This window comes from Oryza brachyantha, chromosome 9 (genome assembly GCF_000231095.2).
Source record: "Oryza brachyantha chromosome 9, ObraRS2, whole genome shotgun sequence".
NCBI classification, from domain to species: domain Eukaryota; kingdom Viridiplantae; phylum Streptophyta; class Magnoliopsida; order Poales; family Poaceae; genus Oryza; species Oryza brachyantha.
In genome coordinates, this window is record NC_023171.2 from 11,049,636 (window position 1) to 11,065,031 (window position 15,396).

Genomic DNA, 15,396 nt, shown 5'->3' on the forward strand with positions numbered 1-15,396 from the left:
ATAAACGTTTTATTTATAAATTATTTTTTATTTAAAACTATGTTGTTTGACAATCACCCACTCTATTTTTATAAAAATTTTTGTATAGAAAAGTTGTTTTAAATAATCTTATCATCGGTATATTTTCCATGCGGTTCCTAAGCCAAACAAAGAACACGGCCTTAGTGTACGATGATTTGGTTTTCAATTCGTCTCTGTGTCTAGACCTCTTAGTGTACGACAACTCCGTTTGAGCCCAGCTCCTACAAAATTATGTTTTCAAGCTCAAGCAGTTGGCTTGGTTAGTTCAAACATCTTCACAAGGTACTACTACCATCAACACTTTGCAAAAAATCCCTAATTAATTACTTTATCTCTATTTCAGAATATAAACATTTTTAGATTGGCAGACAGAGAAAGGCGAGGGTTTAATTTAATATAGGAAAATAATTGAATGACAATTGATTGACAGTGCAAAATAGCACTATAAATATAGATAGAAATATTTTTATTCTAAAACAAGATTAGAAGCATACAAATACTTATATTTTGAAATGAAGGAAAATATGTTGCATTGGCAAATATATAACTGAAAATATTTTTTCCCATCCTAACACATACCATTCTTTAGAACTTTTACATGCTCATATTTTCAAGAGCTCTCATTTGAGCTCATATATATATATATATATATATATATATATATATATATATATATATTCTGCATTCTATTTATTACAGTACTAACTTATATTTTATCATTATCAGCTGGGAGCGCTGCATCCACACCGGCTCAGGGTTCTCACCCTAATCGAAAGTCAGAAACGACTCTACGTGTAACCCGCAGGGGCAAGGCCGACATCGACGTGGATCCGGTCAAAATCCCCAAGCGACGGTCGCGAAGCCATCCACGCACGCCATCGGACGGCTCTCGCGCCTCCATATCCTCCGCCGCCGCCTGCTTTATTTAGCCTCATCTCCCCTCCCCCCCTCTCTCCTCCCGCGAGCTGCTTCTTCCCTCCTCTCGCCTCCAAATCCTCCTCCTCTCCCTCTCCCTCTCCTCGCAGAGGCGGTACAGGCGCAGGCAGCTGTGTGCAGGCGAGCGCGCGCCAGGAGGCCGAGGTCAGGTGAGTGACCATGCAGGCGGCGGCGAACGGCGGGGGCGACGTGCAGAAGCCGCAGCAGGTGCCGCCTCCGGGGCCGGTGGCGGCAGTGGCGGCGCCGCCGCCGCCGCCTCATTGGGTGGCCATGCCGTTCGCGCCCCCCGGGGCGGCGGCCATGGTGATGCAGCACCAGATGGCGCCGCCGCCGCCCCAGTTCGCGCCGCACTTCGTGCCGTTCCACGCGGTCGGCCCGCCGCCGCCGCAGCCGCGGGCGGCGGCGGCGCCGCCCGTGGCCGTGGCGATGGGCTCCCCGGCGCCGCACGCGCAGGGAGGCGGGCAGGAGGAGAACAAGACCATCTGGGTCGGGGACCTCCACTACTGGATGGACGAGAACTACCTCCACAGCTGCTTCGGCTACACCGGCGAGGTGAGCACGCGCGCGCTTCCCTAAAGTCCAGATCTTGCCACACGGCCCACCGCTTTTCCTCCCCGTCCGAGCCAAACCTACGAAAAAAATCGTTTCTTTTCTTCACCTGCCCATGACTCTTCTTTCCTTCCTCGGCTTGATGTGACAAGCCAGTCGAACGAATGTGTACGTGTTTATCCATGTCTGCATTAACTAAAAATGTCATTTTGATACGCTGCTAAGTTTCCAAAATGTGATCCATTTCTTGGGTTGCGCGAGGTAGGAGAGAGAGGGATCTTAAAACAAGGTAGGTGCAGTGCAGTGAGAGCAGCAGAGATGGGTACAAATGATTGGGTCACTGTGCTGAAAAAGGGCAATGGCATAGCAGGAGTAGCAAGCCACTGGGCAAACGGAAGGCATGGATCTGCGAGCTGATACTGGAACTTGCAGTTGCAGTGGCCTCGTTTCATCAGTTTGGCTGCGCGGATATGCCGTCCTGTACTGGCGATGGGAGATGTTCGTTCGTGCGGCTTGATGTGCCAGGTTGGTGGGTAGCGTTTTATTAGCCTACCACGTAACGGCCAGCATCCTTTGATGTACCATTGCCGTCCATCTGTTGCGTCTCTTATTGGTCGACTAATTTTAGGCTTATGATGTATTTAGCAGATGGACGGTTTGAGGGTTTCTTGTTGGTTAGTAGACCTTTCAGTGATTGGAATGTGTTTTTTTTAATGTTTTTGGAAATGTTTTCTTTATGTGGAGATACTAAAGAGCTGATGGCCACACAAATAGTTCCACAACTTTTCATGAACTGATGTTTATACGAGGTGTTTTACCCTTTTTCGTTATCTAAGAAAGTAAACAAAACGTAACGAGAAAATAATGGTGACAAATGATGTTCGCAAGCACCAGAATGACACTAATTAGGACTTTACACTGTAGCCTATAGATGTGAATTCTCCTTTTGTTGTTTTGATTAAAATTAATTTTCAGTTTGTAGAGGGATCACTAACTTTTCCTGTTCTATGTGTTTTTTGTGTGTGTAGTGGTGGTTTGGGGGGGGGGGGGGGGGGGGGGTGTTCCGTAAATCACATTCCATCACAGATTTCTGATTTCATGATCTGCTCCATGATTTCCGACAACCCTAGCTCCTCCTCTAGCTCCGGCAACCCTGGCGAAGTGCAGTGGATTTAGGGTTTAGGTTTTAGGGTTAGGAGGAGTGGGGGAGTTCCTTGAGCTTAGACGGATGGTTGTGATAAGGCGGTGGTGGACGGTGAGCTAGTGGTACCACTGTTGAAGCTGTGGGGTCGAGAGCTGGTGGTGGGCCAATATTGACAATAGGGATGTTGGGATTCCAACCAACTAGGAGATAGGGGTTTGGGGGTGGGGGGAGGAAGCCACCGGAGGCAAGGAAGACGATAGGGTAGGGCACTTGCCGCCTCTATGAGGGGGAGGAAGCTATCCAGAGCCAACGAGGCTAGGGAGCAGGGATGACTGTGGCATGTGGGCTCGAGCTGATTCATGGGCTGAGTGAGGAGAAGGAGATGAAAGGATAAGGTTTGGCCCTGCATAAATATCAAAGCAGATCTAATGGTCTAGAATTTGCATGATTTTTGGGTGTGTTTTTTGTCAAATGTGAAATAGAAATCCATTTTTTAGGGCCTATTTGGTTTAGAGGAATTTTAACCCATTGAAGTAGGAAACGTGCAGGAATAGTAATATATGCCCACATCAATCCATAGGATTTTTTTCAAGAGGTTTGAGTGGATAAGAATTTTCGTATGTTTTCTCTCTATAAGATGTAGGAAATGGAATTTTCCTTTATTTTTCATGTACTTTATTCCTCCAATCAAATGTCTTTCATAGGAATCTAATCCTTAGAAATCCAACCCTTTATTTTTCCTCCAAAACAAATATGCCCTTAACAGGCTAGAATACAAAATGTTCTTTCATAAGTTGTGGTTTCATGTCATTTTCTGTATTTTTATTGTATTTAATGACAATACATAACATCATGCCCCTCTAGTGTATTGAATAAATTAGAGAAAATCTAACAAATGCCATTGATAAATACTTAATTCTAAGAAATGACATCGACGAGTTCAAGTTCTACAAAATGTTATCGTACAAACGAATTTGTCTAAGAAATTCCATTGCCGTTAGGGTTCCGTTAGTATTTCTCTGTCAAATGCTATAGTATGAACAATATATTTAACGGCAAAAATGGACGAAACCCTAACGGCGATGATATTTCTCAGACAAAGTCGTTTGTACGATGGCATTTCTTAGACTTAGACGCTTGTCAATGGCATTTTTTAGATTTTCTTAATAAATTAAGTCTTCTGCTTCTTTTTTTTTCTTTACCATTTGAACATTCAATCAGTCTGATGGTTATGTATATTTGGGTGCCTAATTAACTGGAATGTGTCATCTGATTCATTCGACATTCTTTTTTCTTATTTTGACATCACAAGTTCAAGCTCATAAGTTTGAATATGTTTCAGGTTGTGGCGATAAAGGTTATTCGCAATAAACAAACTGGACAATCGGAGGGATATGGATTTGTAGAGTTTTATAGTCATGCTGCTGCTGAGAAAGTGCTTGAAGGTTTTGCTGGTCATATAATGCCAAACACTGACCAACCTTTTAGGATAAACTGGGCATCATTTAGCATGGGGGACAGGCGTTCAGATATTGCTTCAGATCATTCCATATTTGTAGGAGATCTTGCTTCTGATGTCAATGATACCACATTACTGGAGACTTTCTCCAAAAGGTACTCCTCTGTCAAAGGTGCAAAAGTTGTTATTGATGCTAATACTGGTAGATCAAAGGGCTATGGTTTTGTGAGATTTGGAGATGATAACGAGAAGACACATGCCATGACTGAGATGAATGGTTTGTATTGCTCTACCAGGCCAATGAGAATTGGCCCTGCAACTCCCAGAAAAACCTCAGGTTCAATCACAAGTATTTAATTCAGTTTTTTTTTTGTCAGCACTAGTACATTTGTACCAAGCATTTTTTTTTCTGTACTGTATTAGGACCGTAAGTTCAACACCAGTACCCCTAAGTTTATTTATCATTTGGCTACTGCTTCTTTGTTAACGTAATCTTCAACAAGTTATCATGGGCTCTATAAATTTGCTGTAACGGGGTAGGGTTTTCTGTTACTATTCACTCTATAATTATTCTTTTAGAATACATGGATTGCTTTTGAAAATCTTAGATAATTTTATATACCAAACGTGAGATTCTGAGAATTATAGTGGATTATTGCCTTATCCATATTTAATTATATACTGCATGGGATCGAACTTGCTTTGATAATCTTATACAGTTATTCTGATTATGGTGATACTTCATTCTTATTTCCTAATTACTTTTCTTGGTATAGGTACTTCTGGACCTACCGGTTCCTCTGCTCGATCAGATGGAGATTTGACAAACACAACTGTGAGTACAGATGTATTCACCCATAAACTCTTATGTATCTATGAAATTTCCTGTTTTATAACCGTCCAGTAATTTTTTTTGTAGGTATTTGTCGGTGGGCTTGATCCAAATGTTAGTGAAGATGACCTTAGGCAAACTTTCTCCCAATACGGAGAAATTTCCTCAGTAAAGATTCCAGTTGGGAAACAGTGCGGCTTTGTGCAGTTTATTCAGAGGTATATTTTCAGCCCACATATGTTTTCATCAGGGTAAATTTCCACTGTTCCTATTCCAGTGACAATTCGATTAATGTCGTCAACAACTTCCTCCTGCCAGAAAGAATGCAGAAGATGCATTGCAAGGCCTGAATGGAAGCACCATTGGGAAGCAGACCGTGCGTCTTTCGTGGGGACGCAATCCAGCAAACAAGCAGGTACTTTCTTCCCCCCTTGGTATGCTTCCAGCAGAGAAACTCTGCAAAATTATGCACTAAAACACAACCAAGAACCTGAGGCTGCATATCTTGACCATGTACAGTTGAGGAGTGACAATGGCAGTCAGTGGAACAACGGGATGTACTACGCAGCCTCGCCATTTTACAGTGGGTACGGCTACCCTGCACCGTTCCCTGCTGATCCGGGCATGTATGCTGCTGCTGCTTACGGCGCCTACCCGTTCTACGGGAACCAGCAACAAGTGAGCTGAAGAGAGTCACTTCAAACTGGAGCTAGGCACGCACGCATTAGCAGTAGCTCTTGCTAGAAGAAGAAGAGAAAAAAGAACAAGGTAGACGGTTTCCTAGGTCAGCTAGATTGCAGTCACTGGTTATGTAAAGTACATTACTACACGAACTAGCTAGCGCCACTAAGCCGCCCTATTGACTGGCCATGGTCTGCTGAACTCTGCTTCCAGAAAAGAAGTTTTGACCTGGAGCTGCACCTTATTGAAGTAGAACAATAAGCTATTCAATACCTCCTGTGCGTTATCTGGTCGTTTTCTTTTGCCGTCCGGTTGGCTTTGCAGCGATGATCAACCGGTGTGGTGTTTGGGTCAGGGTTTGGAATCCCTCTTTGACCGGAATTACTGGTTTATAAGCTGGAACGGTAGACACAAGCCACAATGCTTGTCTTTATGAGACTTCATCATAGTACATTCATTCAGTATCCACGTATATTATGGACTATGGGGGTAATCTTTTGGTTTTTTTGGAAAAAGTCAAACGGTAAATTTGCAAATGAAAAATAATTTATAAATAAAATTTTTATATACAATCTAAAAGCCAGGGCTAAAAAATAAACTACGATGAAAAAACCTAAAATTAACTTCAAATTAAGGTTAAAAAAATCAAATTTTGGCTAATAAGCATAAACAAAGACGAAAAGATGAGATTACATGTCATAAATTATGACCGGAGACGAGTTAATATAAAACCACCATTGCCATGCAAATGACATGAAATAACATCTTATTTCCGAAAAAACTAAGCGACATGTAGCAACTCAATCCCACTCTGCAGGACTTGTTAACTAGAGCTCTCTCAGGTTGGCACCCCGTCTTTTCATTTCTGCTTATGGTTAGAAGCCAAAATTTGAATTTTTAACCTTAAACTTGGAGTTAATTTTAAGGTTTTTTCACCAAATTTTATTTTCCAGCATTGACATTTAGATTGCTAAGAGTACACATATCAAAGCTTTACTCACAAATTATTTTTCTTTCTTTCGAATAACCTCACAATTTTTTTTGATAACCCGGAATATGAAAAACCCGACCCAAAATTTTCAGTAACCCTAACACCCAGTGCTACCGATGGGTATCGCTTGGCATCGGCTAGTGATGATATACCAGACCTAATACCGACGAGGAACCACTCCATATGTGTTTTCCTCACTCTAGGCATATGTGTGGATACCAAATCAATAATATGGGTTTATGTTGGAGAACATGTTATTAGATAGACACACCGTGAGACACTACAAAAATTATATATGAGCCATCAATTAGTTTCTGCAAGTGTTGATGTATAATCCTTAGACCTGAGATTGTCGTTGTTCTTAATATGCATAGTGGTTCACATAGGATTGTCAAACAATGCCTCGTAAGTAGGTAGTTACAAAAATAATCTTTATGTTTGTGATGAAATATATAGTGAGATGTGAATAATCAAGATGAGATCTTTCCCTCCTAAATAGAAGAGATATCTATAATCCCTTAATATAATAGATTATGAAAGTGTATGACCATGTTAAGTGATTGAGGAGTCAATTACATATTAGCAATCTAATACATGATCTAGAGAATAATTGAGCTATTAAAAGGATAGCACACATGTTGCCTTGAGCTTAATCGATATCCTGTAACAAAGAGATTTATACATACGCTACAAATTCAGTCAATTTGATCTTATATACACTTAATGGGTCCATAAGCCTTACTAAGGGCCGTTGTTGACATGTGGACCAAAAATGTATTTTTAGGTTGTACCGGGTGTGCGTGAACCTACTAGATCGCACAATTACCGGTTGTAACGATAATACATATAGGGACCCAATATAGTTCCTTGTGGATACAAAAGGCCCAGTTAGAAACTCTATCTAGAGACGGGGTGAGGGATTGACATACACGTGAAATCCCTAGCTGTGAACTCTCCCCACGAGCCAAACCCTAGGCATGCGTGAGTTCCAACAAACTCGCATTGAGCATTCCACACTTGTACTTGTGGATATTACTTGAGATACTGCTGCATTACAATGTTAATTGGCGTGTTCGTGGAAGGAGTAGTCGTACACAAGGAGAACACACTCGTGGGAAAGGGAGACGATGGAGTCGTCAACCTAGACTACTTGCTATGCTTCGGTGTGTGCTTTGTTGAATCAATCTACTCTAATTATACTTACGTTACTCTGCACATCGAGTGGTAACAATATATGATATCTAAATTCACACTGTTCCCTGGTTTTCTACGAACGTGTTAGTGTGTTACAATACGCATATATATTACTAGGTGTAAAGAAAATAGATAACCGGCTTGGGATGAAACTAGCGGTTAGATAATACCTACACTATGAACGTGTAGCGGTTAATTAGGTGATACAGAGCGAGGTGATGTTGGTGGGCTTGAGATGGCCGCAGCCTGTCACAACATTATACGCGTCGGCCCTAGTCCTAGAGGAGAATTCGCCGTAGAAACGGCCGGGCTCATCTGCGCTTCCGCGACGCAAACATAGACAACCACTCGTCGCATGGAACACGGCAAGGATTCTAAACCCCCGTGAAAATCGCAGGAGGCCATGAATTTTTTTTGGCAAAGTCCGAGGATTTCCCAACGATATCAAGCCACACTTGCATGAAATTTTTGGCCAGCACGCACATCAGGAGAGCTCCGAGAACTGGTTCCAGGCGAGAACAATCAGCATCTAAACTCACGCACCCACGCACAGGATTCTGCACTCACGCATCACACGAGAAATTTACTGCTCCTTGGCATAGGGCGGGAGCACTCCTTTCAGGAAGGAGCTGACGACGATGAGTGCCTTCTCGGGCTGGAAGTAAGGAACCTGATGGCCGGCTCCCCTGACAGAGATGAACACAAGGCCACCTGCAAATTGCTGAACATACCCTCCGACCTGCCACAAAAAAAAGGACAATTTTTTTCTGAGCCTGAACAGAACAATTTCTGAATTTGTGCTTGGTCTTATTACCTCTCTGTTTGCTGTCCATGGGCGCCATGGTTCGGTGACGGCGAGGCCGAGGTCACTGACAGAGTACCTCGTGGCGGTGAGCGGGCACACGGAATCGAGGTCGCCGCTGAAAAAGAAAATTTCGAGTATTTGCCACAAGCTTACACTTTGGCAGATATATGCGTAGTAGTTACAGTTCGATCTGGACATGAAGCAGTCTTTACCTATACAGCCACACCGGCAGTTCGTGCTCTATTAACCACTTCAGCGTTGGTACCATGGACACCGGTGCATCTTTCCAATGCAAGTTTCTGCACTCAGGTAAAGAGAGAATGGTAAGTGGATGTAGACTGTTAGCTCATCAGTGACAGCACTCTCTGCTCCAGGTTCAGAGATCTTACTTGCAGCCTAACCAAGTTGTCGTTCTGGCATGGACAGCCTTCTGTGCCACAGGATCGTTGAGGTAAGCGTGGATGTAGTAATTGCTGCATGGATCATACCCTGGCACCTACACAATTCAGAAACAGAAATTTTTCAAAACACGCACACAAAACGGGAGCAAATAGCATTATCTCATTAACTTTTACATAGCGGCTGGGGAAGAATTTTCCATCGGGTGCGTTAATGCAAACTGGGCCGTATATGTCGTAGGGATCAGTGTTACCAGAGTCATATGCGTTCATAGCATCAGAGCATTGTTTACCGTCTGACGGACTGAACTTGCAGTTCTTGGTAATGTTGGCAAGTACCTCGTCCGATATCACCCCATGGCTCCACAAGTAGTCAATTTGCCCCTTCAGGTTCTTGAACTCATCAAGGCAAGGGTTGCCAACCTAAAAGAGTGAAGAAATTTTACGATCATTCGAAAAGTATACCGAGATATCAAAATTTTAAAGCAATTTTTTTACCTCTACATACATCAAGTACAATAGTTCACCAAGGCTAAAGGTAATACGGAGCAAGTTTTTACCTTAGAAAATATGGTTCACCAAGTTAAGTATCTTTTTAAGGATCTATACTTCTATGAGCAATTTTACAGTCCTTTAGTAGGTACCAAGAGGTATCAAAATTTTAGTGCAAATTTTGGTACCTCCTAGTATCTAAGTACCAAAAGGTATCAAAATTTTACACTGAAATTTTAGTACCTCTTGATACCTACCCAAGGACTGTAAAATTGCTCATACTACTATAAATATTGCTAGTGGACTTCTTGTTTTTTTATCTATACACTATTTTCAAAAGAAAAAATAATGGTGGATTCTATATATTACCCATTCCCACTAACTCTACTTATCATGAGAAGAGAAGAACCGTGAGATTAATATACTCATATGCCAATAAATATGTAACATAAAATATGACACATATAAAAATAATGTTAATAATATGTTATGATATTTTTTAAAATTAAATCCCGTTACAACGTACGGGTAATGTGCTAGTAGTAAAAAAGATTGAACAAGTAAATACATGTTAAGTGCAAACCATGACAAAATGCAGAATTAAAAAGAAAAGAAAAATCAGTTTTGATTATGCAATGTCTCCAGCCTCTGAATTTCACGCACCAATACACCCTGCAGGTTTATGATCATTCTCTTGCTGTCTATGTTGTGACTCAGGATGGTCGCAGCAAGCTGTGGAGCATAGTGTCCTGCGTAGCTCTCCCCGGAGATGTAGAAGGCACGGCCTTTGTACTCGGGGAATCTCTCAAGCCAATTCACCAGGAAGATGTATGAGTCATCGGCTGTCCTTTGGTCGCCGCTCCTGTCGTAGTCAGAAGATGTGTTGGAGTAGGAAAATCCAACACCGGCAGGCGACTCCAGGAAGAGCACATTAGCCACTGAAAATTTTCGGCAAAGTGAAAACTACATTAAATTTTAAAACCGACCTGTCGCTGGATGCAACTTAGTCATGATCGTATTTTTACAACAGTTTTTCTTTTGCGCACAAATTGTAACATTGTCTACATGCATGGATTCTTGTGAGAAGAACTGCCCCATCCTAGAGTGATTATGTCCACTGGATTATTATGATCATTCTTTCCAAACTCCTAAATAGTGTGATTTCTTTGTTAAAAAAAAATCATCAGCATTTATTCTTGAGCATTTTTTTCATCCTTAAGTAGTGTATCACTGTTTTCTTATGATAAACTCGGTTTCATCCATAATCCATAGCCCATCAAAATTTTACAGCACATACACATGCTTTAGAGAACGCATACTCAAACAAAAATACTGCTATTGATGTGCCTAACCATTATTCCACGCGAACTCATTTCTGCTCAGCGTTTTGTTATCGCTGTTTATCCTGAATGGGCCCAGCTCTATCATTGCTCCATAGCCAACTGACGAGCACCCCGGACCTGAACATCATCAATCGGTACAGTTTCAGATAGCACCACGAGCTGTGGCAACGGTACAGTTTCAGACAGTGCCGGCATGAGAAAGCACATGCACGGACATTAGCCTAACCTCCATTGAGCCACAGGAGGAGTGGCTTCGCCGCCGCGCCAGTCGTCGCCTCGACGAAGTAGTAGAAGAGCGCGCGGCCGTTCTTCTCGTCGACGGTGACGTACCCGCCGTACTGGCTGAAGCTGACGCCCTCCGGCTGGCCGGGAAGCGCCGCGATCTTGTCGGCAGCCTTCAGATTGCTCTGGTCCGAGACAGAGTACACTTCTTGCTCATGCACGCCGTAGCCATTGCTGCTCCTCCGGGATCGCATTAACTCTCTGAATCTAGCCTCTTCCGACGATGCATTTGCGTGCAAAGCTGCCACACAGATGATAAGAATGAGGAAAACGGGTAATGCGTTGCTCATCTTTTAGGCTTTAGCGATGAAATGATTAGCTGCTGGGCTGATGCCAGTACGAAGAAGATTAGAGTTGCGCTCAATTGCTTATATTGGTCAGAACCAAAGTTGGTGGAAGGATGATATGCTGAAACTGTCCGCATTGGAACCTTGAATGATTCATGCTCATTTGAATACTGAGGTCGCCGGCAGTACGTTGTCCAGTTCCTTTTTGTACACAAGCTCAACCCACCTCACGATTCCATATTCTTGCCTTGTCCTTGTGTTAGCCAAAATAGTTACCCAGAAAGGTTCCAATTGGCGTATAGTGAGTGTACCATGCTTAATTAGGACTAGCCATAGTTTTTGAAGCAAGTTTTTTTTTTTGAAGCAAGACTAGCCATAGTTTTCAATAGACAATAAATTGTGTAATACAACAAAAAAAAATTATGATCTGGCATGCTCTGGTATAGCTACACCCACTCCGGATTTTAGTCCTATGCTCCCTAAAAAAATATAAAAAAATATTTGCTTACACAATTATGTTCCAAAAATATAAGCGTCCTATTAAAATATTTTGTATTTTTTTAAAAGCATACACACAATGTATATCCAAGCATATGCTGGAGGTGTTCTGTCTCCTTTTTTACTTCCCCAATTCTATATTATAAGACTTTCTGGATTTTCTAAATTCATCAATATATATGTTTTAATATGTGTATGAATTCATTAGCATATATATGAATCTAGATAATACCAAAAAGTCTTATAATATGGAACGGAGGGAATAAGCAATACACATGACATCTTTTGCTTGGTTTTCTTCTCATGAACTCGGTAGAAATTTCAAGATTTAGCATTTTATCTTGCATGTAATTTAACTATGAAAGGCTTGCTTTTTAGAACTTAAACAAAATGTTGTGTGGTAAATTATTACGTAGTATTTTTTAGTATTTTTTTGAACGAACTGCTACGAGACTATTCAGATTTCCTAGAATAAAGAAGAGTGTGAGTATAAACCTAAAGGCGGGTGGGACTATAGGCTGTGCGGTATCGGTGTACCCCAAATGAGATTTGCTCTGGTCTAACAAAAAGTATCTTGAGATATCGGTATCTCAAGATACCAAATTGTTTTCTATCATTGGATCTAGCTGAGTAGGATGTGCACTGTTAGATCCAACGATAAAAAATGATTTGATACCGTAAGGTATTTTTTGTTGCACTGAAACAAAATCTCATCCCAAACCAATCTAGTCCGAAGTTAATGGGCCTAAAAGGCCTACTAAGGATGGCGATGCAGTAAGAATCACAAGAAAAGTTTACCTGCCTGATGGAGTCATGCGATGGATGGTAACTTTGAGCGTAATTCACTGTTTGAAGCACTGGATTTCTTTCTGTTCCTGCAAATCAACTGTTAAATATATCCAAAAAAATTACGAAAGTCGTTTTAGTTTCATAGCACTCATTTGTTCCAAACAGGACTAACCAATGAAGAAGTTAAATCGTTAATTTGGTCTCTCAAGTTCTACCCTAGGCTCATTTTCTTCCTGGGTTTTGAAATGTCTTCGTACGCATGCTAAAGGTATGTTTATTTTATGGGGCATTTTTAACATCGTATAGAAAGTATCTCTATTACTAAAATTTACACTTAAAATACACACATTAAGATATTAAATTTTACACAGCAAAACATGGTACCTCCCGGTATCTCCCGGTATCTTCCTAGAAATGGTAAAATAACCCGTGCTTTATTTATTGCCAAAACAAACCTTATGATTGCTTTTGGTACGCTACCATGCCAAAATATTAACAATAATACCAAAACCTAGGAAGTTCTGGTAGTGATACCTCAACGTATTTTCTTACATGCCGTAAAATTTCCCGTCAGGTGAACATAGGCATATTGGGGAACACATGCAAAAACTGAGCCAAGACCATCCGATTTATGTTAGCCCATTATTTCAGCTGGCCACCTTATGACAGGAGCTAGGATAAATTTTATCCCATCACTCTATCTTTTGAGTTTTTTTAAGCAATTTTACTATCCTTGAGGAGGTACCAAGAGGTACCACTCTTTTCTATGTAAAATTTGGTACCTCTATTTTCTATGTAAAATTTGGTACCTTGATCAGGTACCAAATTTTACATAGAAAAGAGTGGTACCTCCTCAAGGATGGAAAAAAAACTCTTTTTTTATCTTAAAAAGATATCTTGAGATGCCATTTTTTCTAGTGTAACAGGTAGAAATACCTTGATGTACTAACTAAAAATTTAGTACCTCTAGCTTCTTGGTACTGGTAATGACCATAAATTTTTCATGTATTTTACTTTTGGGGCAATTTCATTTTTGTGCATACTTTTATGTCCAATATTGATTTTACTCTTATTTTTAGGTTTTTCATTTTTGCCCTTGCTTTCTTAACTGAACTAGATGTTTACCCTTAGTTTGGATGGCCAAGTTGACGGTGTTAAATCTTTGGTGAGAAGACTATATACCTTTAATTGTTGTTATACATTTGCTCTCATTTTATATATGCTTCAAACTAATTTCGGTGAATATAACTAAATCAATCTTAGATACATGTCTTTCTAACAAATATGCCAATTTTGATATAATATGAACAAATTTGCAAACCAAAGCTGCTAGCCAGAAAACACTTTACATAATTTCCAGGGGTAGAAAGGTAAATTCAGAATTTGCAAAATCAGTTTTCTATTTTTTTTTTCTAATTTGTCTTCCAGGTTCACTAGCATCCATCAAAAACATGCGTGAACGCATGCTTCGGTTAAAAGAAAATAGGGGCAAAAACAAAAACCCTCAAAATCAGAGCAAAATCATTACACGTTAAAGTAAGGGTTTTCAACAACAAAACCTCGTTTTCTATGTAATGTACCTGTTGGGAGAGGCTGGGGTGTAAAATATTTCCATTGTCGAAAAAATGCCTTTAGTTGGTAAATTTTGGTATCAAACCCAACATAGGCAAAGCACTATTCAAATTTCCAGCATTTTGGTAGGACGAGTTTTGGAATCAATCAAAAGTAGCCCTTACTAAATTTTAACATTGCCAAATTTTTGGCAACACCCTTACATTCTTGTTCTTGACAAAATTTTGTATTGCCAAATGGTGGCTTTACCAACAAATTGATAGGTTTATTTTGGCAACAAACCAATATGCCACTAAGTTTATAGTTGGTAATTTTGAATAATTAAAAGCTTCACTTAAAAAATATTAACAATAAAAGGTGATAAGTGAGCCTTGGAAAAAACTTAGTAACAACTCGGTTACTTAAGGGATAATACGGTTTTTAGGAGATTATATTAGTACTCACTCCATCTTAAAATATAATATAGTTATTTCTAATATTTAAATTTATCTTAAAATATAACCACTTCTTCACCTACCTCCTCTCAAGTCTCAACCAACCACAATATTTCTCATTTAATTTCTTCATCTATTTTCTTATCTCAACAAATCTTAATTATTATTCACTTTAAACTTAGTCACTCCAGGTACAAGTCTATTTACACTCTTTTTAATGAGGACGTAAAGATAGAAAAGACTAGTCATGGAGTGAGTACACTGGAATGTGGTTCCATGGAATACCCTTTTCATTAAACCTGTCACATCAAGTTATTTTTTCTGTCTGAAATAACTTCCAAAAGTCTTGTTGCATCTGAAACGGCTCCAATTTAACGATCTGGGCTGTATTCTCAATTTGTCGTCTCCTGCTTGGAGCTGCTGATGATTGTGCTACATATTTGGAAGCTGCATATAAAAGCACAACCACCAACTTTTGTTTTTGGCAAGAACCGTGATCGCTGTCATGTTCTGATCAATGGTCAGGAGACGAGGGGAGTAAAACTCATGAAGAACAACATGACAAGAACAGCACATTCTCACAAACCAGTGCACCTTCCGCACGGCATTCTCGAATTTTAAAAATAAAAATAATAAAAATCACTGTTGCTACTACAGTTGCAGTAAGAAGCCTAACTGATTCCACGGCA

The 15,396-nt window shown here is 40.5% G+C and overlaps 2 protein-coding genes across 2 annotated transcripts; one reads left to right on the forward strand and one right to left on the reverse strand.

Moving 5' to 3' along the window:
• The first annotated feature begins 991 nt into the window (after positions 1 to 991).
• Positions 992 to 5,897, forward strand: LOC102717092 (polyadenylate-binding protein RBP47-like). Its single transcript, XM_006660648.3, has 6 exons — positions 992 to 1,509; positions 3,993 to 4,446; positions 4,886 to 4,944; positions 5,029 to 5,159; positions 5,260 to 5,356; positions 5,461 to 5,897. Exons 1-6 carry the CDS (start codon positions 1,117 to 1,119, stop codon positions 5,626 to 5,628), a joined length of 1,302 nt encoding a protein of 433 aa, XP_006660711.2. The 5' UTR covers positions 992 to 1,116; the 3' UTR covers positions 5,629 to 5,897.
• A 2,493-nt stretch (positions 5,898 to 8,390) lies between these two features.
• LOC102710814 (serine carboxypeptidase 1-like) lies at positions 8,391 to 11,417 on the reverse strand. The gene is made up of 8 exons (XM_006661259.2): positions 11,072 to 11,417; positions 10,855 to 10,962; positions 10,166 to 10,440; positions 9,188 to 9,433; positions 9,002 to 9,108; positions 8,825 to 8,911; positions 8,622 to 8,727; positions 8,391 to 8,546 (listed from the first exon to the last, which is right to left on the reverse strand). The coding sequence occupies exons 1-8, from the start codon at positions 11,415 to 11,417 to the stop codon at positions 8,391 to 8,393; spliced, it is 1,431 nt and encodes a 476-aa protein (XP_006661322.2).
• Between the last annotated feature and the right edge of the window lie 3,979 nt (positions 11,418 to 15,396).